At 40.5% G+C, this 24,365-nt stretch overlaps 1 protein-coding gene across 1 annotated transcript in view; it reads right to left on the reverse strand.

Moving 5' to 3' along the window:
* Positions 1 to 1,644: 1,644 nt before the first annotated feature.
* Positions 1,645 to 24,365, reverse strand: part of tnfrsf21 (tumor necrosis factor receptor superfamily, member 21) — a gene marked incomplete at its 5' end in the record, with an annotated part of 29,598 nt that continues 6,877 nt past the window's right edge. Inside the window, 3 exons of the mRNA XM_015025236.1 lie at positions 1,645 to 4,081; positions 5,825 to 6,086; positions 14,776 to 15,041. Of these exons, the coding sequence (XP_014880722.1) occupies positions 3,852 to 4,081; positions 5,825 to 6,086; positions 14,776 to 15,041 (758 nt within the window). The remainder of the gene's footprint in view (positions 4,082 to 5,824; positions 6,087 to 14,775; positions 15,042 to 24,365) is intronic.

Raw genomic sequence — 24,365 nt, forward strand, 5'->3', positions numbered from 1 at the left:
GATAGATAGATAGATAGATAGATAGATATTCAGAACTCTTATTTATTAAAATTACTTCTACAACTTTTGATGTATTTTACTATTATACAAGCTAGCTCATAACTATAAAATGGAATATATATGTGTATATGAATCAATTTTCACATAACCTCTTTCACTAGACATTTGATTGGGTAGCTGGCTGTTGAATTGCTGCCATCTGCTGGTTGTTATGAATCTTTTTTGACTCAGGTTAAGTCTAATGAAAAGGTCACAAACAACCAATCAGAGCTAGGAGGAGGGGCTTAGCACTTTGCTGTCAGAACAAAAGCCAAGATATCCCTATTTGAGATATTTCCACTTACATTTTGACAAGTATACTATAAATGACATACTCACTCAGAGCGAGTACAGAAGGAGAGACGAGGGGAGGGAGCAGTGATCAGAGAGAGGCAGCTGGGAGGTTGAATGCTGGAGCAGCGATGGACTGAGATTGATCAGGTAACAGGTTACAGGTGTGAGGTAGGAGAGCAGGACGGAGGCATTAAAGGGGCAGTATTATGTATAATCAGCTTTTTTTTAACCATTACATCATATCATAATGTCATTCTTTCATCAAAATTATACCTGGTGTTGCTTTGATTTTTTTCATGCTGGTTCGAGAAATCTTTTAATCTCCATGGCAACCATTCAGCTGTGCAAAACACCCAGGTGGACTGAGCGTCGCCTCCTCGGAGCTGCAGTTTCCAAGCTTTCACCTCACAGAAACCCCTCCCCCAAAACTCCCTAACTCAGCTCTTTCAGACTAGCCAGCAGCAATTAGCAAACACCTGGAAAAGCTGTGCATTTGCTGACCTCATTATATGAGCTACCTCTCAGTGAAACACTGATAAAAACATTGTTAAAGGTTTAAGAAGGTGACGTGATAATTTCCTGAAGTTTCAGGAAGAGCAAGAGTTTCTTAAAGAGACAGAGGCCCAATTTCAAGGCATTAAATGACAAAGTCAAATTTCGTTTAAGTCATATTTTATATATGCAGCATTTTTATAACAACTGAAGGTAACATAGCTACATTATTGTATTGTAATACTGCATAATACCGTATAATAATGCCTCTTTAATAACTGTAGGCTTGTATACATAATTGTATGTCTGTAAATGATAATCAACAAGTAAAAAGTTTTCTATATCTTGGCACATATGCATGATAGAAAAATCTACCTGAACTTTAAAAAAAAAAGAATATATATATGTATATATATATATATATGTAAAATGGAACAGGATTTATTGGCTTTGATTGGTTAAATTCAGTCCTGTTGATATTATTATGATTCCTTTTAATTTTTACAAACTTTTCTCTGTCCTTCCAACTCTCATTTAAAATCTAAAAGGCTCAGATGTTTTAAACCATTTCTCTTTTCTGCAACTTGGCTCTGAGCAGCTGCACCTGCAGTCAGACTCCCAGCTGGCAGAATGAAATTCTCATTTAGTAGCCGACCGAATGCTGAAATGACTAAGGTTAGTTATTCTGTAATATTGTTCATATTTGTGTTAAATTCTGTTCAGATGAGTTACTTTAAATAACCACAACACACATTACAAGACAAACAGAAGTATACCATACTCCCAGGAATCTAAATGACAAAATTCTGCACAAAAATCTGAAAAAGAAAAAAAAATTAGCTTTATTTAGTTAATCTGAAGAGTAAACATACTGGTTACATTTGAGTTGTGAATTTGATGAAATCATCTTCTCAGACACAAGTAACCCCACAGCGCAGCGGACAGCCACTTCACACTTCCTCACCGCCGTCATCCAGACTGCAGTCCACAGCAGCACCGCCTTCAGTCACATCCATCCAAGCTGCAGTACCTGAAGCAGCCATTTTCCTTCCATCATGTCCTAGTTCTCCACTGCCAGGCCGAAAGGCGAGAGTCCACACCACAGAGGTTCTGGCAGAACGTCGCCTCCTCGTTCCGTGATGCGTTGAAGACGGAGGGGGTTCATGAGGTTTAAACTGTTTAAGGTTAAAGGAATCGGTAGACTGCACTCTGTTCATTGGTGAGCACAAGTAACAGACTTCAAGTAGAGTACAGAGTATGCATATGTTACAGCCCAGCGAGGGAACCCCAGCCAGGGATGGAGGGGTTCAAAAACATACAAACAGAGGACAGAGAAACCCACATGCTACAATAACTAATAATAGTAAATCAAAGTGAGTATGGAAAACAAAACAAAACAAAACAAGACAAAAGCACATACAGAAATTACCATTAGTGCATGAGTATTACATTGGAATATCAAGAACATAAAACATCTAGAAAACTGGACTGAGTTATTTCCCTTGATGCTGCCAGGAAGCTCTGAAATGAATCAGGAACCCTTTCTCAGCGCTGCACTGGGCTCACATGTGGGGTCAGGGTTCACCAAACGGGCAGTTAAGAGATTTTCTCTCCCAGTGAAGTTCAAAACAAAACAGGGGGAAAAAAGGCATTTCTCCTACTGGCAGGTGAGCTAAAATAATGTCTAAGTATTGATATCCTCTGAGCTTTTTAGCGATTTGTCACTTTACAACCAGAACCTGTGATGGCCTTTCATCACTTTTGCGGTTACTTTATGTTTAACATCTAAAAACTGAAAAGGTTCTGCTTGTTGGAAGGAGAGTGTGTCTCAAAATCTAATCTGAAGTGGAGCTAGAGATGTTCAACTGGATGAAGGTCAGGACTTTGAGGAGCGTGGTAAATGTGACGGTCAGAGAGCAATGAGGCGTAGGGAGGTGGGCTGTTGTGCCATCAGATCGTCAATTCCAGAAACCACACAAAGAAAACCTCGTAAAACACATGTGAGGTCCAAATGATCCCATCTCTTAAGACTGCCGGAGGAGGTAAAAAAAATCTGCCCACATGTGGCCGGGTCAGAAAATTCAACAAAACAGCAAACTACGCTTTTCAGATTTTAATTTGTATCTTCTTCCATTCCTCATAGCAATACCCTACTTTGAGTTTGGCCTTTAATATAAAATCCCATTGAAAGAACATAGGGTTTGTGGTTGTAACATGACCAAATGTGGAAAAGCCTGAGGTGCTTTATGAGGCACTGCATTCCTTCAGTCTCGAATCATTTTAATCGATGCATTTGGTGTCAGACTGTTGAAGTGATGCTACTACCTGCTGGTGGTCACAAGCTACCAAAAAACACCCATCCCCCCCTTCAGGATCAGGCAGCAGGAAGGAAACAAAGCGAAGATTTGTGGAAGGGAACACGTTTAGGCACACGACTCAGAAATCAGCCCAATCCGTTTTGATTTACAAGAACCTTAATCAAAGAATAATACCAGTGTTGTTTAGAGTTATAGCTTATATACCATTGCCTGTTGTGTTAATAATAAATATAACTTTTACACTGAAATATTAGTAAAGGCAAGAAGGGCCTAAATGATTGGCACAAACAAGAAAAAACACCGGTATTGTCCTTTAAACAAGAAGGCGTTGGCCGTTTCAGATAAATAAAGTGCTAGTTGAGTGGAGTCTGTACATAATTCAAGCCGTTTGGACTCAACTCTTTAAAACCCAGAAGGCCTTGGAGCCTCACAGTTAGCATCACCAGTGGTGATGTGGCGCAGCAGAGGGGGTTTTTATACAGAAGGAATGAAGGAGTGGTCAGGATTGACCGGACTCATCAGAGGGAGCAGACCAAAGGTAAATAACCTGCTGGAGCCGTGTTACACTAGTGGCCTCATGAGTCCAACTCCACCAGTTTGAAAAAATCAACTCAAACTAAGTCTTAACTACACCCAATCCCTTTGCCTTTGAACATCTGTGTGCTTTTTTTTTATTATTTATTTTTCCCTCTCTCCCTACACCCTCCACTATAACAGGTCAGGCAGGTGGCTGTAGACGGAGTCCAGCAGCGTCTGGCTGGCCTCCTGGCTCTTCACTCCGGCGATCTCAAACAGTCGGTCCAGCTTGTCCTCGGCGGTGGGGATCTCCTCGAGGACATGCAGCTCCTCAGGGTTCAGGATGTGCAGCATGTCGTCGAAGATTGGCTGAAGGTCGCACGGGTCCAGGCGAACCTGCCGGAGAACCGTGTCTTTCTTCTCTGCAGGGGGACACAAGAAAAAGATTCGATTATATTATTCTTGTATTGAATGCTACAGTTTTTGCAATTATACTTCACCTGAAAACCACCCAAATATTTCTTTCAGTATTAGGTATTGAAACATTTGTATTTCCAGCAGCATGTTCATTCACTAATGACTATTAGCTGGAATAATATTAAAGACAACCTTAAAAAGTTTTAAACCTTCATTGCTTTATGTGAGTCACCGCTGACATTGTCTTGCTAGCTAAAAAGCTGAATGCTAATTTATCGCCAGTTGGCTGGACGAAGTCGGTACCTTTCTTTGGAGGTATAAGTCTTACATTACATTCAAAATGTTCTTTATAAGAAATAAAGTTGAGTTGGTGAATCTTTCAAAAATCCTCTTAAAACTCTGTGTCTTTTTCTGTTAGCAAATTAAGAAGATGAAACGTCCCCAAGGTTTAAACTTAGGTTTTGCTGCCCTCCAGTGGAGAGATACTGTATGTATTTTTTTATTTTTATTTTATTTTTTTTTACTTAAAAGTCTTCACTGACAATAAATAACAACCGGTTCAATTTGAACTTTAATCAAAATGCTGAGATGGCTTTGTTCAGTTTCGCTTAAGTGTAGAAGTGTAATTTTGGACAACATTGGTGTAATTATCTTTCACACCAGAGTCAGTAAAGTAACTTTCTGCTCTTGTTCTTTAGCTCTTATAGTAATGGGTATGATTTAATCTAATAAAAAACTTAAGCAATTTCTCATGAATTGTGGAAACAAATTTAAAATAGTCCTGACAACATGCACAATCAGATTAGGTTCCTCATGAATATACAGATTGTAATAGCCAGAACAGACCACATGAGGGCACCCAAACATCTACTTATAACTGGAAGTCATGTTTTCCCACATTTCTCTCAACAGCCGTAACATTACAATAACAATGAGCCAACAATAATGAGAGTCTGAATCATTTGTTAAGGACTTAAAGAATCGGAAACAGCTGAACTCCAAAGGCTCCACTGTAATGAAGAATCTGTGCTGCCTACCATGACACCAGTCCACCGCTGTAACTTCACATTATGTCTAAAATTTGAATTGTACAGTGTATTACATTACCTGAGTAGGTTACACACATGTTCAGAGCAGTGTGTAACCTACTCACCGATGCTTGCGGCGTTTACAACAAAGTTACCCGGTGACACAGTTTCTGTGTCAGACTGACTCACAGGAGTGACTCTACAAGGAACACAGAAGATCTGTTCTATTATCTGGATACAAGCAGTAGGTAACGACTAAAACACGAGTCACAGGCAGACAGACTCATAAAGTGACACTTTCTTCCTCATTATTCTTTGTCTACTTCCATTGATTACATCCATCCATCCATCCATTTTCTTAACACCCTTGTCCCTTAGTGGGGTCGGGAGGGGTGCTGGTGCCTATCTCCAGCTAACGTTCCATCGATTACATAAGAATTGCAAATCCTCCTGGAGATGTTAAGGAGTCTTTGAACGTCAACAGCTTTTTACTTATTTACAGAGCTGAGTTTTTTTTGATCATTTTCAAATGAATACCAATTATTATGTCAATAAGAAAGTTCGTGCAGACATTTTCAAACTATTTGAGCAAGTAAAGTAAGCAAACACTTCATCATGTTGGGATCTCCGCCTTTGGTTGGAGGTGTACGTGACACGTCAAACAACAAGTGGAGAAACGGTTCGAAGTTCACTGTGTCCTGGCTGAACTTCCCCTCTCACCTTTGGTAATGAAGGAGCCATTTCTGCTGAGGGCGGAGTCTTTGCTGGACGTGGAGTCGCAGCGGAGGAGCGGTTCTGATTCATCGGCGAAGAAACCTTTGGTTCGGTCCATAGGCGATTGGACAGGTCCGACGCCGCCGGCTCGGTACATGCTGCCGCCACTGCTGCTGCTTCCGCTGCTGCTGGGCGACTCCAGCAGCTTGTGGATGGGGCTGAGGCTTTGGCTTACATTCACTGTGGTCGTCAGCTGGTTGATGTCAAACTGCATGGAGAGGAGAGACAGGAGGATTTTAACTATCAACCAAACCTCAATAGGTTTAAATAATAGTAGTAATGATAATATAAAGAGACATTAATTTCAGGTCATGTTTTAAAAAGGGTTGACATCATTCATTTCAAAGGTAAAGAAATGATTCCAAAGAGCCTTTGGCTCCTGGCAACTTTGCATCATCAATCTACCCCGTTTTTCTCTCCTTTTTTATTCTATCTACAACTTCAAGGTGAAGAGAGTTGGGGTGAACTCCATCAGCCATTAGGAGGCAGGGAGTCCGACTCAGTTCATGTTTTGCACAGATTTCAACCCCCTTCTCATTCTTATGTTCTATCTCCTAAACAAACCATTTCATTCCTAACATACCCCATCTCTTCATTTATAAACAGTAACAGATATATTATGTTTTGCTACCAAGCAGATTATAAATTAAGTTAATTTGTTCATTCAGTACACATGTTTTAGGTAGCTAGCATGTTCCAAAATTAGCCTAAACGCTGACCACTAGATGGCAGTAGATGACTATGTGTTCAATATGAAGCAACAGGCCTTAGTGGTATATATATATACTTAAAGTCGTATGATGCTTAGGGATAATAGTTTAAAACAGGATGTACATCAGTTTTGCATGTGTGTTTCTGTGAATAAATATAACTTATTTTTTTAAAAATATGGTAAAATCTTCATATGATTAAATTTAACGTATTTTTGCACCCTTCCTATTTCCATGTGTTTAGGTTCTCATTCTTGTTTGAGACAGTTGAAGATGGAGATATGACTTCAGATTAAAAGAAGGCCACTTAAAACAACTTCCTGCTGGCAGATGTTATCAGTCAGGAAATAAGGGTTTGTGTTTTGAGGTTGCCTAAGAAATCACATGTTAAATATGTAACAACATTAGTATCCCCCAACTAAATTTGAGCAATTTTATGGTTCTTTATCTGTAATTCCTCCTCGTTCTTCCGTTCTTCCTACTCTCGCGCTTTTGTCTCTTTGTTTGGTTCTTCCCGTCTTCCCATCCTCCCAGTTCTCCCTCTCTTTCCCCTATCCTATCTCTCTCTCCCTCTCCCCTCTCCCCTCGCTCCCTCGTGTCTCTGTCTTTGGTGTGGTAATGAACCTGTGGTTTGAACCAGTAGCGACTGGTTTGGGGATGAGCTCATGAGAGAGCTTCTTGTTTTTCACTGCGAAGCCCCACTTGGCAGAGGTCATTTCATCCCCGAGATAACGGATAGGACCCAGGACAAAACAGGGTTTTTTTTTATTCAGTTGTTGAAACCAATCTGTTAGAAATGTTTGCTCACAACATGAAACAGAAACATAATGGTAGCTTTCCTCCTTTGTTCCCCAACATCTGGTTTGCTGTATTCTGACAGAACACACATGCTTTGTTTAGCTAGCTAAGGCATATTTACATCTATATGCAGAGTCCGGACAGTGATACCCTGAATGAATACAATTGGAAGTAATGTTTTTTCTGAGAGCAGCTGTAGGAAAACAGAGGGATCCGCAGAGAACCATAAACAGCATCTCCAGGGGACAGGAAGTCATGCTAGCATTTGCTAAGCTAATACTTCTGTTACATAGATCTGTTTCTCTTGTAGCTGCTGGTTAGCAAATATTTTTGGTTTCTGTTTTACAGTTTGGTCTACTGCTTATTTGTTTAAGTTGTGCTGAATGACACCATGGCTGTTTAGAGTAAAGTAGGTCAGTCCAATTGATTCACATGTTACTGACTAACTGGCTCTGGTGAGGAATAAGGTATTCAAATCAGTGTAGAAAAAAACCCTTTAGAGTCATTTTCTTTTTTTCACCTTAGTATAAAATCCTGACAGATGACAAAGGAAAATACAAAAAAAAAAAAAAAAAAAAAACTGTGTTATGTTCATGTGAAGAAATGTGTGTCATACAATTCTCAGGGTACTCCAGCTTCTGCCCAGAGACCAAAAGCAGCATGTTCCTTTAACTGATCATTCTGTATTATCCTCATGTGCTAGTGAGCATGCATAGCGGTTTGTAATACGTGATCCTGTGTTGTCCTGTGATGAGTTGACAGCCTGTCCAGGGTTTACCCCACTTCTAGCCTTTTGGCCACAAGCATTTTTAAGGATTAAAAAGGACAGACTGGCTCTAAAATGAAGCAGGCATCAGAAAAAAACGTCTGAAAATCGGTGAATTCCAAAGTTCTTTGATATTTTGATTCAATTCAATTAAAAAATACTATATTTATTATGAAGAAAATGTAAGTGTAACTCGTATCAAGTATCTTCAATCATCGTCGTTATAGATGGTGATGTGGCCAGGAAGTCTTGCTCCTGACCCGAAGTGGCCTCTGAATGAAGACTGTTGCTGTATGATGGGTCACATGCTAACAGCTGAATTTTCAGGTGGCAGGGACAGAAGACATGGACAGTTCATGAGTCCAAGAATCCAAGAAACTCACAATTTTTATAAAATCATTGGTCTGTGTTGTTTTGCAATCTCTACATCTTGTTCATTACAACCATGTGTCAACATCTGACAAAATCATGCCTGGACGATTCACTCAAAACCAACAGATGGAAATATGCCTACTTCGCTTAAAATTTGCATTGCGACTGGATGGAGACAACGTGCAAACTTAATAGAGCCAACTAAAAATAGACAAACCAATCTATTTCTAGAAACGCAGTAAAGTGTTTTTGAAATAAATGAAGAGCCAGAATTCACATATAGGTTCGAAGGAGGTTGTTGACCCAGAAGGAAGAGAAAAGACGGATGGCATCAGATCTGCCTACCTCTGCAATTATCCGGTCTAACCCCAGAAAAGATGAGTTCGACCACTAAGGGAAAATCATTCAAAGAGGACACGGCGTTCCCACAAGGGAACCCACAAGTTCTCGAGCTGACAAAGTCATAAAGCTGCTTCAAGCACTGATGACTGTGTGCAGAGCTGTTATCAAAGAAGAAAGGGCTTACTTTGAAGGCTTCAACATATAAATCATACTTTGGTGTTTAACCACATTTTGCTCTCAGTACGCGTTTTGGTGCTTCGTTTTCCATCAAAATGCTTTTCATGACTGAGTAAATCTACTTTAATCAACTAGATGAAGTAGCAGATTACAGTTTACGCATAACGTCAGACCACAGTGGCAAACAACAGAAGCTTTGTCCCCAGTGAAGCATGACGGGCCACCCAGGCAGAGTCTTTCGCAAATATATATGTATTCCATCTGAGAGCCTCTTGTAAACCAATGTGAGTTCCGTTTCCTTGCACCGCTATTCACACGCAGTACATATTGAACTGCAGAGGACGACGAAGCAGAGACGGGGTCACGGAGAGGAACAAAGGAACGGCGGCTCCAGAAAGCTCCGAGGCCTGTGTGTTCCTGTGCGTGTGGGCGAGAAAACCACCAGACTGAGTTGCTGACCGTTGCTTTCAGCGCAACGCGAGGGCCTGCTGGGGACAAGACACACGCAACTCCCCAGCACACAGGCTGTTTAGACGTACACACTCTGAGGGACTGTGCCAGCCAGGCTCACTTGGCAGAAGTGGCAGACTGCAGCAGAATGAAGGGTAGCGGGGAGAGATTCACTTTATCAGATCAAAAGATTACCTTGTCACTCCAAAATGTATTTATTTTTGCTTGCTAAGATGCAGACTCAAGTGGAACATGGGCTCCCTCTGTGTTGTTCCCTCTGTATGTTCAGCTTCTCAACTCTGAGGGTGAATTCACCACAGCCTTCTTTAGTCCACTTTAATCAAACTTCCAATTAATTTGGGGAGGTGTGAATGAGTATCTGAACTCTGATGCAGACCAAAAAACGAAAACGAAACCCTGGTACGCCTGGTCTTGGTTTGGTTGACGTGCACACGGATACCAAGTGGACTAGAAACTTCTCCAAAACAGACTACATCGCAGGGCATTCTGGGTAAAACAACCCTATGTGTCTAGCACCAGTGGGAGAAACGGCTAGTGGTCTTTTGTCTTCTAGACAAGAGAGAAATCAACTGCTAAAATCTGATGATGCTCCATTTTTGTTTGCATTTCATGAAGAAGAAAGTTGCTCTCAGTATGTTCTTCTTTAGAGGTTTTTGTCCCATTTTCTTCAGTGGTTCTTGATGCAGCGCCACCACAGGTGAGGAGGTGAACAGGTTTTCCAAAGGGTTTGGGTCACTTCACACAGTGCAGGCTGGAAGTGAACAACAGCTGAAAATGGAACAAATGCCATTTTGCCATTGTGGGCCCCATGTCTACCAGACTATGGTGATGTGAAAACACTACTAATCTACAATATTCTGATTAAGACATTATTTCTAATTATTCCTAATCAGTGCATGTCCTGGATTTTAACAATGATCTGTTAAAATCTAGAGGTTTTTTTCATGTTTCTATAAGATCTCAGGGAATCTTGAGCTAGTCTTGGATTAGTTGTGTTCCTGGTTTGGAACAGAAACCTGATCTGTATTTAAATGTTTTAGAGTGTTTGCTTCACTTGTTCTTTAATAATAGACCATATCTCATGTCTCATGTACTCATTCCAACTCCCCACTTCTTGTTGATCATTAACACCCTTTGCATATTTGGTGTTTGCTGTACTGTTGATCTTGTTCTTTGACAGATTGCCCTCTTCAGCATTTTTCCTGTAGAGTCGGTTTAAATGTCTTTAATCTGAAGTTTTAACTGTGATCTCATGAAGAATTTCCCCCTTCAGCTTGGGTTTGGATGCTCACTTACACACCCCAGTGGAACAAACACAATCACAGACATGTGATGGCGACGGCCCCCAATTGCATTTAAAAAAGTTCAAGAGGGACTTCTTTGAAATTGTTGTCTTTTTCTTTAGAAAGAAAAGCATGTGCTCTTTCGCTCTGGGGCTTGTTGGAGAAGGGACTGAAAGGCTGCTAATGGGAAGTAAGCCATAAACACTAAGCCATAAGCTATGTCACAAATTGCCTTTGATTGTGTCTTCATGGTTAAAAGGCAAAATAGGATTGGAATGTTTTTGCCCTTTAGTGGTAGACTGTGAAAGATTGCTCAAAGGACCAATGGGAGGTATTTTAGAGTTCCCACATTGTACTGAACACACGTGATTTTTCTTTTAACCCTATTGATGATGGTGCCATGGTTTTGTAAGTGTCTGATTACAGAACCATGGCTCAAAAGCGGCTTGATTGTGTGAATAAATCACAGGAACGTTAACTGGAAGAGAACTGTGGCTCTCCGGAAACCCGGTTCGTCCCTGGGTACAATTCCTAGATGCCTGATGGTGCCACATCCGTCTAATGGAACATTTTAGAGTTCCATTAGACATTTTGATCCCAGATGGTCAGTCGATCCTTCATCGTGTCAGATTGTAAAATCACAGAAAGGTAACGCACCTGGTCATGATGCAGCAGAACACTGTCAATCTCACATTGATTGCCAGAACACACAAACATTACACAAGACTGCGTCAACTTCGCATACTTCTAATGCATGCCAGGACTCGATGTTCCACCAAATCAAATTCATAGAATGACAGTAACTTGTGTAATATACTAATTAGACCCAATAATCTAACCTACGAACTCCAGCAAAAATGTTTATTTTCTTTCTGATTTTGAGTATCAGGGCAAATTTTAAATCGAGTTACTTTATAAAGGACCTGGTGATAAAAGAAGAGGTCGTTCCGTTCTGTTTTGCCACTCTGTGTGAACTTTGCCGTGGTCTTCAACATGATGCTTTAATTTACACTCTCACAAGAACTTTTCTTTAATCAGTCATTCACCATAGAAGTCCAAAGGAGCAACGGAATCTCTTTCAGACACATAATCCACAAAGGCTTTGCCTCACTTTACTAGTCAACTTTGATCTTATAAAACGGGGATTTGTATGTGAAAACCCATTTTTTTCTTTCATCACTTAAACTATGTGCAAGAGCCACAAAAAAGAAATGCTTCCTCACAAGGATACAAGCATTTAAACCCATGACTGTGATATTTTGTTGGTGGTGTAGCATAATAATGGACTGTAGGCTAACTAATGGATGCTAACCACAAACTTACTACAGGTTAAAACACCAAAGTCTCACCTCATAGTAATATTTAACTGTGTAACTATTTTTGTGACATCAGTTCATCAATGTTTCTGTTGATAGACGAGGTTAATAAACAAACAAAAAAAGAAGCATAACAACAGTCTATGCTTTCCACCGAAGCATAGATTCTTGCTCATAACTACTTTAGCATCACTGCAGTGCTGTGAACACACAGCCTGGATGTTCTGTTGAGGCGCTGCTCCGCTCTCTCAGAATGCCTCCAGGCTTTCTGTGAGCGGAAACAGAAATGAAAGGAGGGAGGCGATTACATTCGACTTCTGTCTGGCTTCAGCTCTCACGGTGAAGCGGGGACAAAAATAGAAACGTCAACCAGGAGGCTGACGCTCCATTTTTTTTTTTTTTTTTTGCAGCAGGAAAACCACTGACAATGACAAAGCAAAACCCGGCCTCAGATATCTCCGTTGTGTAAGAAGACGCATTGACACACTTCCCAAAAATGCAGCACAACTGATTCATTGTGAATTAAGAACCAACATGCAGTTCATCAAACGGTCATGACCTCAGTAGCAGCCCATAAATGACGACTGTCTCATTTTTCTTGGATTAGCATAAGTAGGAGAAACATTTTTTAAAAAATTACAAAGACACAAATCTAAATGACTTTAGCATCAGTCATGAACTTTTATGTCACAGTTGGGTTACCTAAACAAAATCCTCTGATCTTCGCAGGTGCAAAACATACCAAGGCTTCAATATAGATGGAATCTGATTTGTTGAATTATTTATATTCTATGATCCTGCTCGGCTTGTGTCGTTTCTTTAAAAGGAACACAAACATTGTTCATTTCTTGTGAAAGGGTTAGGGGTTACCCCGAACCAAAGAACATTAGAGGTAAAAATGTCCTGCTTGGTTCTGATGTACAGATTCACTTCGTAGAAAATATGGAACCATTAATCACCTTCTTGGGTGATAACTCGGTAAGATTATGTTAGATGATCAAGAGCAGGAAGTGAAGAAAAAGGTGACCGAAATGAGCTAGTACTATGTATGGGCGATATGAACTTAAAGTGATGATAAGAACCATTAATTACCTGAAGTGTGATTTTGTCACTTAAATGCACACAATAACTGTATTTAATCATATTTTCAGATTTATTGCTTCATTGATACACTTTTTTTGACAAAACAGTAAAGAAAACTGAAAAATAACGATAAGGACAGTTTTAGTGGTCCTTAAACATCAGTTGCAATGTATTCTGTCAACAATAAATCAAAATCTAATCATGATAAGAAATTTATCACAATAAATGATAAACGGTATGATAAATGGCCATACTTCTAAAGCTTTACAGCATCTACAAAGAACAATCTGCATTGAAAAACGTTAGCTAAAGGTTTTCAGTAGGATGACTGATATATTGGCAATAACATCGGTATCGGCTGATATTAGTCATTTTTTAATATATGGCTGTCGGTCTGATGAATAAAACTATTTATTTCCATCTTGGTGCTGTTTGTTTCTGGACGGGGAGAGGATGAGGTTGGTTAGTGGGTTGGGTGTTTTTTTCTAAGTGTCAAAAGCATAGTGAAATGAATGTAATATATACAATATCAATAAATATCAGTTACCAGCCATAAGAGCCATTTTGGTCATGGATATTGATATTGGCCCACACTTCCCTCTTGGTGCATTCTTAGTTTTCAGGAACTTATTATCTTCTTGCGTGACGTGGAATCTTATGTTAACAAAGTAGAGAAGTTTGTTTAGCTCTTCTCTTCTGGTAGCCATATAGCACCGCGCACCAGGCTTGGTTAAGTTCTCAGTGAGAAAAGTAAAACCAGAATTAAACTGACAGTTTCCCAATGTTGGTTCAAGACCCACACCACCTCACTGCCTTTTTGCCAGCCAGTTCCGTTCTACACAGTTTTAATAACCTGCACCTTCTGCAGGATCACTCTTTGTCTTGAGGTTATCGGATAATAATAAAGCAGAAATGAAAAAACACATGAATCTGGCTGGTGTGCTTAATGTGCAGCCCTGACCTTGGAGAGTGTGGTCAAGAGCACTGATTCAATACAAATTGTTGAAACAAGAGCAGAAGGACAGGAAAGGAAAGGAGAGAAGCTAAGTAAACGGTGATGAATGATCCAAAATGTCCGTAAGGGATTGCAGTGCAAGGTCAAAACTCCTCGAGTTTTATTAAAGTATGCATGTAACAAGTGGCGTCCTACCGGAACATGTGCACATAGAATCCTGAACCAAACTCGTATTAAAGACTCCTTATCTCTCTTTTTATTTTCCCCTAAACTTTGGAGAATGCTGCAACACAGGCTGCAATTAGCGCTGAAACATCAAATCATCTTCTGAAAGTGAAGTGGTACTTTAATGTGGGGAATGCAGCTGAGCCTCCGGGACTGGCTTCAGAGGGAAAAATCAGAGAAATCTTGCCTCCCAGATTAGATTTCAGTAAAACAGACATGCGGAGAACAGTGTGTACCAGAACATGTGCGCCTGATGTTGATAGAGCCCTTAATGGAAAAAACCTGATACGAGCAAAGGTCACACATATTGTTTTTTGTTTTTTTTCTTCCGACATCCAGAACAAACTGGTTTGGAGCGTTTCGAGTCAGGGTGGAGGTGGAATGCGCACAGAAGCATACCTGCGGGTTGTCCTCCATGACACAGCGGATCTTCTCCACCACGTCGATGCGGCGCAGCCGGTGCAGGGCGTTGATCAGCTTGGCCAGGTTGGCCCCGCTGTCTCGGATGGTCCAGTGCTGCAGCGCGGCGTACGCTCGCTCGTGATCGGAGGAGTAGCCATTTGAGAAGGCGGCCACCTCACGTTCGGTGGCGTTGGCCAGAGACTGATAGATGTCCACCCACTGGTTGCCCACCTGGGCCGCCACCAACTTCAGGATGTCCACGCCTGAGCAGAAGCACATACAGATGGACACGTGTTGAAAGAATGACCCATTAATGGATGTAAAAGTTCCTACAATGACAATTTACTGGATCTTAAATGTGTAAGAAATACATGGCTGCTCTCTGTAAATGACCTACAAAGATAGAACAGGACAGAAAGTGGATTTGTGACAAGAGTTTCAGAACCAGCTGCCCATTGAAAACATCTAAACTGGCACTCTATCTTTTTGAAGGTCAGTGAACTGGTACAGAATTGTGTAATGTCTTCAATGAGACTGAGGCTGCTTTGTGGAGCCTGGAACAACCAGCCAAGTGACATCAGTCCATCTCAGCTTGGGCTGGGAGACAATTCATGAGTTTAGACAAGGGTACAAGACAGACATGCAGGGGTCAGAGTGAGTTATGTAACTCCATGCTTATATGTTTACATTATCTGAAGGTTGGTCTGCCAACTTTTCATAAAATGTGATAAAAATCACATATGGAGTACCGCAAGGTCCCATCCTGGGGTCCTTTCTATTTGATATATACAAGTTCACTCTATTTCAGATTATAGCATATCATAAAATAGGTTATCATAACCATGCAGATTATATACAGCCATGCATCTCAATGTCACCACGTGACGATTAACCCTTTGAAGCACTGAACAGATGCTTAGAACAAATAAATGTGTGGATGTGCCATAACTTTCTCCAGCTGAACAGAAACAAAAATGAAGTTATTGTCTTTGGAGTAAAAGGGAGCAATCAGGACTCTGATCTAGTGATCAGAATGAAATCTGGGCGTAGTGATGAACTCAGACCTCAACCTTCAGACTCACATAAAGACAGTAACAAAGTCGGCCTTCTATCACCAGAAAAACATTTTGTAGGATCAAAGGACTAATGTCTCAGCGAGAGCTAAAGAGATTCATCAATGTGTTTCACCTTAGTCACATTGATTACTGCAGCAGTGTTTTCACAGATCTGCGTAAAAAGGGTAAATTACAAATTAAGTTGCTCCAGAACACTGTTGCTCTAAAACTAGGAAAACAGCTCATCGCCCCAGTTCTAAAGTCCTTCCACTGGCTCCCTGGAGCTCAGAGAACAGACTTTAAAATACTTCTGCTGGTACATAAATCATCAAATCCGAATCAGAACCAAACATGGAGAACAACCATTAAGTTTTTATGCTCCTCTAATGTGGAGCAAACTTCCAGAAAATGACATAAATGCTGAAAACACAGAGTTCCTTTAAATCAAGCGTTGCCTTTGACTAGTAATAACTCAGACATCATTAATTTTAGTCTGTATTCCAACATTTCATTACTTTTCTTTATTATGCCTGTACCATGCTGTCATGTAAAGAGCACTTTGAATTGCCTGGTTGCTGAAATGTGCTACACAAATAAACTTGTCTTGGCACTTTAGTTCCAATAAATCTCACAATCTGCAAGTTTGAAACGCTGACTCAACAACGATTCAATTCACTTTTACATTTTGAGGAAGTCATTTAACGCCAACTCTAACTCAGCTTTTTGTTTTCATGCATCAGCTATTTATTTTGAATCGCAACATGGACAAGGGTATCCTGGTAGATTGCTGGTAAAACTGAGATATTTCTTCTATGGGTCATCCATACTCCAGTGTAAAATGCAACATTTTGCACCACAGAAGACGCGGCTTCAGCAGAAAGCTGTCAAACCACTTTTTCTTGCTTTCACAAGAAAAAAAAAGGGATCAATATTTTGATACACTGTTGTTTCAGTTGCGAAGAGAAAGACTGTGAGAACTGTTCAGCTGGACTTCTGACCATTTTGAGACATAGTTACCAGGATGAAAGCCTGGCATTCTCAGAACCAAGTCAAGGTTTATTAATTCGAAGCGCTTTTCACAAGAATGTGTTCTTTCTTCCTTGAGATCTCAACACGCGCCGTTACGGGAACCGAGGCCCGTTGACGGCAGAAACATGAGCTCATTGTGCTCCGTCTACAGCGAGCACATTAGGTCAAAGGTCGTATGCGGACGGATGAAAATAAGCTGTTCACGTGCTACGTGTGTGATTGTCTTTATTTAACGTAAGGAATGTCTCGTTTTGAAATGTGTGGCTTTGACAGAAAGGAGTGTTGTATTTGCTCCGTTGTTGTTATTCAACCAACCAGCAATGCAGAAAGTGGCAGAAACTAGACAAGTACAAGCAATTTCCCACCGTACGCAGAGGTTATCATTCCACTACGGTGATATCTAAGGTTCAACTCCCAGCAGAGTCCATAAGCTGTGTGTCCTCCCTGTCTCCGTCTTCCCCTTTGCTATCTACAAACTGTCAGATAAAAGCCGACTGAGTCCAAAAACCCTGAAACCTTTCTCCGTCTCCTCAGGTTGGAACTTCCTCAAAACCTGTCATCCAGGTGCTGGAAACACAAATTCTTGCTTATCTGAAGCTCCCTTTGTTTTATTTAACTTCGACATCTGGGTGGTTAGTTATTAGCCAAGATTACAGGGATTCTGTTAACCTTATTAAACAAAGACATATTTTCAGGTTAAGAAAATACATTTAAAGCTGCAGGATGTCACATTGATACAACATATTTTTTCACATATCTGTTGAAGCTGTAAATATGTCATGACAGAATGGCATGAGACAGATACTGTGTCTTATTCCATAAAATTGAGCTCCTCTGTCTGTGTGCGGTCTGGTACAGGAACGGGCCATCGCTAAATCATCCGACCAGAGAATAAAATTGTCTGAACTGAAATTGATATGCTGCCGGACAAAACGCAGCCACACACACACCCACCGTACTTGCACACCCTGAAAACAAACACTATGTTTCTGGCAACCACCAAACCCAGAGCTGGCCATTAGATTGCCAGACAGCACGTCTCCACGGTGCGTCGCACTTCCTGGTGCGGGGTTTAGATGTGGCTGCTCGCCTACGAGGAAGAAGAAATGCTGTGTATTCATTGAAAACACATTTCATCCAGAAAGGCTCAACACGGCACGGCGTTTCTCCAGTTTTGATGAGCATCAAGTTGATCCCTGATTACCGTCTGCGGCAGCAAACATGATAAGTGCATAAATCCAGGATGAGGCGCTCAGACTAGAGAGGAGAGATCAGACTGCTGTAAGCTCGTAGTCGTGACTCAGGGTGTGACACATATGAGGAATCACATGTATGTCCTAACTGTATGAACACAGAAATTAATGAACGCAAAAATCAAGAGGGAAGTCTTTATGTATATGTGAGGTATGTAAGTTTAGAGAGGCAACCAAAAAATACATCCAAGACTGTTTTTCCTCAGCTCAAATCTAGCTTTAGCATCAAGATTTAACCCAGGTTTAAGCTGTCACGGTCTTTTATGTGGCAAAACAAAAATATTCCAAGAAAAGGCCGTGGGTGGCAACAGGTGGTTTGTTCCTGGCTGTTTTTACACCAGATACTCATTGGACTCGCTTCGATTGGGGACCAGAATTGAACTGATTTCGGTTGCTGCTGTTCGTTTTCACACTGCACTGCGTCAAACAAGACAAAGACTTTAAAAAAGCTGTTCCACCTTCTGGCCTGTGGTGGCGCTGCACCAAAAACTACTGAAAAGAATGACCTCAGAACCTCTGAAGAAGACACAGAGTGCAACTTCATTCTTCACAAAATGTAAACAAAAATGGAGTGGCATCAGATTTTAGTGGTTGTAGGATTTCTCTTTTGTCATTAGTAAAAGATCACGAGCTATTTCTTGCGACCCGTGCTGGAGTTCCCTGTAACCGAACCGATACCGAGGTTTGTACCAGAGTTTACGTTTTTGGTCCACATCACAGTTCGATTGGACATTCATACCTCCCCAAACAAACAAACAAACAAACAAAAATTCATACCTAGGCAAACAAACTAAAGTTCGATTGGATTTGACCTGATTCTTTAAACATCATATGCCAGTTTTATCTTGCCAAACTGAAGACCCACATTAACCGATAATTTCTTACAACTCAGATGTAAGCAAAGTTCACTTAATCTGATTCCCAAAACGCTCAAAAACATTTTAGAAGAATCACCTTAAAACCAAATGAAATCACAACTGTTCCAAATATAAACATAAATTACAGATTTAGGTCCCAAACTAGCTAAACTATATTCCTGAGTTGTTGCAAAGAAGAAACAAAAATGCACAGAACTAATGATTTACAAGAATTCAACAATATCATCCGTTTTATTTGACCTCAATAAGCAGTGTATCTATGTCCCAGATGGCTTCAAGCTAAAGCACACACAGCAACACACACTCCACTACTTCTGCTCCAGATGATACTGCTGATATTTCATCGGGTCAGAGGAGCTCGCGTGCCGGCCTTTTGGGCAGAGAGCCTGTCGAGTCATATCTGCCTCACTGGCCTCCACACACTGCGGCAAAAAAGAAATCCCCCCCTGTTCCGCATACTTCACTAGCTACAGCAAGCTGGACTCATTTAAATGACCTATATAAGTCACGTGAAAATTCAGTGTGTCAGACTGCAGATGTGTTAGTTTGGTAAGTAGGAAAACTGAGTTTAGTTGAGGCTTGTGCTGAATAATGTGTTTGTGTGTTAACTGTATGGAGAATCTGCCGTTTACGGTGATAAATGGATGCCTAAATGGGACAACCTGAGTGATCCAATAGTGTGTCGACGAAGCAAATGTGATTTTCGCATGAGAAGCACTTAATTAGACAGATCTTGTCATATTTGTTGCACTGAATAACACATAGGTCTCAAGATCGACGCTTGACTCATAAATGTGCAAAAATGTTACTCATCCTACTTGGCGGTACACATTTTTTGGCTTTTGGCAGTAGCATCTGTTGTTTTCTTTCACAGTGGCATGAGCAGATAAGATGTTTCAGATTATTGTGATAGAAGATGCATCAAATCTCACTGGAGGTTTGGAAGAAAAACAGGTCGTCGAGGGCAAAGTGGACACAGAAACCTAACAGCAACAGCAAAAACGTCAGTGTGAGAGTCACTAAATGTGTTTCTATCAGTGCTGTTTAGAAACATTTTTGAAGTATCGTATTAGGAAAGCTTGATGGAAACAGTAGAATTCGAAAAAACCTTCTCAATTTTGCAACAAAGTCTTTTACGCTGGCATGTGGTGGCTTTTGGCTTTTCCGGAAGAGAAAATACATTCTGATGTAGCAACATTTACCTCACATGACCTACCAGCTGTTTCCGCTGTTGGAGAGCATTAAAATTTCTTTTTCTACATCTGCGAACAGCAAGTAACCACACCGATATTAGTTGACGTGACATAACAGTTACAACTTTCCCGATAGCAACACATTCCATGCTAGCCTGGTTTTATTTTAGCCACTCACTAACGTTTGCCCGTGGTGTACGTAATGCATCAGTTTGCATCAGTTTGACAACAAGAAGCTTTCAGGAAATCATCTAAGCTGCAAACAACTGTCCTCCACCACAAGGAGAGAAGAGTCAACCTGAACAAATTCATTTTATATTAGGAATCATGGCCATCCACTTCCTGCACTGTCATTGCTTAAACTAGAGGTAGAATAAAATTCTATAACAGGAATGAAAATCAACGTCACCGTTCACAACTCCTTCTGTTCTTCAACTTTTCCGGTTGGAATTCTACCAGATGGGAAGTGAGATTAAAATTGAGCAGACTTGCGTACAGAAGGCGATGACCAGGCTAAGTCCATGCTAACCTACTTCCTGTTTATTACAGCCACGCATAATCTAAACATCTGACATGTTTAGATGTCAGATGTTTAGATCTTTGCGTAGCATAGCATTTGGTCTAAACCAGTAGGTGGAACCACGCCAAGTTTGTTTTGTTTTGCAAAATTTTAACAACATTAGCAATTTAGCATGAGGTAGAGACTTTGATTGGGCATGCTAAAATTTGCATGCCCAATCAAAGTCTCTACTTCATGCTAACCATGCCAAGCTAAATTGCTAATGTACCAATCTATGTATTTAATAATTACTTATATCACCATTTTTGTATAGTTACTACTACTTTTTAAACAAATTAACAGACTTTTATCCAGAAATAGTGTTTTTTAAGCACATTTTAACTTTTCAAACCCCACACTGACATAAACAGACCCAAAACGATGCCTCAGCTCCGTACCCCATACTAGTCTGTAGCAGGACTTGAAGCAGGGCGTCAGCATCTTAACAAATACCATTCAGTTGAATTATTCACGACATAGTCCTCTCCCGTTAATTCAGGAACACACAAAACTAAATTGATGAAATGTGTGTGCAGCTGTGTGGTAGCACAGCAGGCGCTGCGAAACTCCAACCAGGCAACAACCCCCTCAAATTCTGCTCTTCGCAATCAGTCCCAGGCTACCCCAGCCCACCCTGCTACTGCACACAGCCGCGTAGTCAAACACATGGCTCCCCGCTGGCTTTGGATGTGGAACTTGGCATTATTAAAGGTGTGGATGTTTAACAAGGAAGGATGGTGGGCAGGTACAATGTTGTTTTTCTTCACGTTTCCCTCCATATCTTTCTTTGGAACTGTATGCCTTAAATAACACAGCTCAAGACCACACCCACCTGATCTTCTCCTAAGGGTATGACGGTGCCTCTGTGCTGAGTTTTACTTCCAGGATTAATCTGCTACCTCGAACACCGCTGGTGTTTTTCATAAAGTAAGATGTGAAATGCGTTCTCTAGCAAAGACCCAGAAGGAATAGTTCATTCAGGACCAATGTTTACACACCCAGGGTTCTGGCGAAACTATAATGGGCATCAGAAGGAATAACAGGTGAAAGACACTTCACCCGCCTTGCCTGCTGGTGGTGATTAGAGGATCCGGTGATGCTGATTGTACGGGAGCCTCCCTTCTGTCAGACTGTCTAAGAGCAGCTGTGGCTAAACAGTAGCTTACCACCATAGGTGTGTGAATGTGTATGAATGGGTCAATGAGCTTTGGAGTCCTATGGACTTGATAAAATGCTATACCAGCACAGAGCAGTTTCCCATCTGGTGTTTGAACACATCCTACTTTCAAGAAAAACACTCAGGTGAGGCTGTTGTACTACACCTGAATGATATGCAGACATAGTGGTTGCTAGAAAACTACATGGTTCCCGTGACAACATAGAGCGACACAAACGTCAATGCACTTTGGATTAACAACACCACGTATTAAATGACCATCAGTATCTGTAGTTACACTGCAATTGCCATTGGCCACTTAAACCAGCCTTTATTTGGCTTTGAATTTTCAGAATTTTCACTCAACCATAAACACACTCAAATTATTATTTTTATCACTTTTTTTTCATTCATGTTAGCAAGATAGCCAGGGCTGTTACAAGTTCAGTAGGTTATCAAATTTGCCGAAGATAATTTGTTCAGTGTTTATCACAATGTCTAAAAAAGTTTGGAAATCAAGGATAGTTGTGATTTGGGGTCAAAATAAAGTGTCAAATATAATCAATTTGTTGCAAAATTTCATTTTTGTTCAAATCAAAAACCCGTAAGTACTATCCCTTCAGTAAAGCACATAACGAGTTAATTGAGCAAAAACGTTTACAAAAGTGATTTTGAATATAATTTGAAAATCTAACTTCATGCGACTACCTTTTAATCAATCATCAACCAAACAGATTCTGCATTAGATGGCTACACTCGTCCAGTTGCTATGGAGCCTCAAGATACACCCGAGGAGAATCAAATGACAACATTAATGTTCTTTTTTATTACTATATAGCTACAATAAGGAAGGTACACAGAGGAAATTAACATATCGTAGAGTTTAGTTGAGGGAAAATGTTCAAAAGTTTCAGGGCTTGTAAACGTCTTGAATGTAACCTTTATGAGACATTTTTGTGATTCCTTTTGTGTGACGGCTCCACCCTCACCAGAGCAACACAAACCTGGCCCGGGGCCCCGGAAAGCCCTGCCTGGCCTTACTGTGGAGAAGTAGCATTTTTCACCATTTCCTGGCCGGCTCTGAGCGAATGCCAAGCGGTGCATGTGTGTGATCCATGCTTGAACATTTCCCCTTCTTTTCGCCTTTATTGCCCGACTGCTTTAACTGCTCTAGTAAAGGTGGATTACAACCTTCAAGGGGAGCCAGCCACGCACCTTGGAAGGATTAAGAAGCAGTTTCGTTTTATGTTCCAGAGAGTAAATAGCAGCGTAAACTAGCTGTTTGAGTTGCATGTGCATACATATAGCTCCACATAAGTGCATGCATATGGGCACGGCATTACTCATCAGGAGAGAACACACATCGGGAAAACACACGAGTGCAATAAAGAGAAAGGTTGAGGTGGAAAACAATTCCTCCAAAGCTTTTCCTTTGCTAATACTCAGTTTTCATTGTGACACAAACACATTTCATCAGGTCACACTTTCAATATTACTGATCGATACTTTGCAAGGGTTTTGGTACTTTTGATATTTTTACAGATTTTTTTTCCTATTTTACACAACATATTTTATCGCTATTGGAAAAGGTAGACTAACATAGATTGTTGCTTGATTGAGAAGTGAAATGGAAAACGTGTATTAAATAGATTTTTAAAATAAAAATCTCAAAAGTGTTTCAGACATTAGTCAACTTCCTTTTATTATATTGCCATGTCCACACCCAGCCACATCTACATTTGAGAAAAATCTGTATTTATTCACTTTATTGCTTTGGCATGATTCCCAGTTCACGTGTTTTAATAACTATATTGTCTAAAATGCTATTTAAAAGTAGTTAAACCTACATATCTGTCGACGCAAATGAGCCTCCTGGCACCATGTTTAATTCCTGACAGGAAGTTGTTGTTGTTTTGAAGCACTCTGATTGGCTGGTGTAGGTTTTAGCTTTGTGCTACGCTGCCCCCTATGGGTTTGGCATGTTTAAAACAATGTTCAAGGGCGGATTTGTGCAACTGAAAACTTTTCTGAAGCCGGTCCCATGTGTATGATGTTATTTCAAACAATAATAATATTGTAAACAATGTCACAGAGATATTCGTTTTTATAAAGACCTGGCTAAGTGAATTAATTTGAACAAATTTTCAAGAGTATGTGACTTTCCTACTGCTGCGAACATATGCTTTACTTTGTCCATCACATAAAATGTGAAGACGGTAAAATTTGTGGTTTGTGCATATATTTTGACAGTGCACTATAGAAGCAACTCTAAACCATTGAACACAATCAGCACAGCAGACACAAGACCGGAACCGAAGTCCTCTTATCACTGTGTTTGGTTGGGTCTTTTTTTTTTTTTTCAAATTTTATACATCTTCTTGCAAAGCAAAACTACAGCAAGGAAACATAATTTCATTGACATACATCAATAACACTCACACTGACACACGCCACCGTACTGTTT

This window comes from Poecilia latipinna, unplaced genomic scaffold, assembly GCF_001443285.1.
Source record: "Poecilia latipinna isolate Pla-1442-1.1 unplaced genomic scaffold, P_latipinna-1.0 Scaffold4013, whole genome shotgun sequence".
Classification (NCBI taxonomy): Eukaryota; Metazoa; Chordata; class Actinopteri; order Cyprinodontiformes; family Poeciliidae; genus Poecilia; species Poecilia latipinna.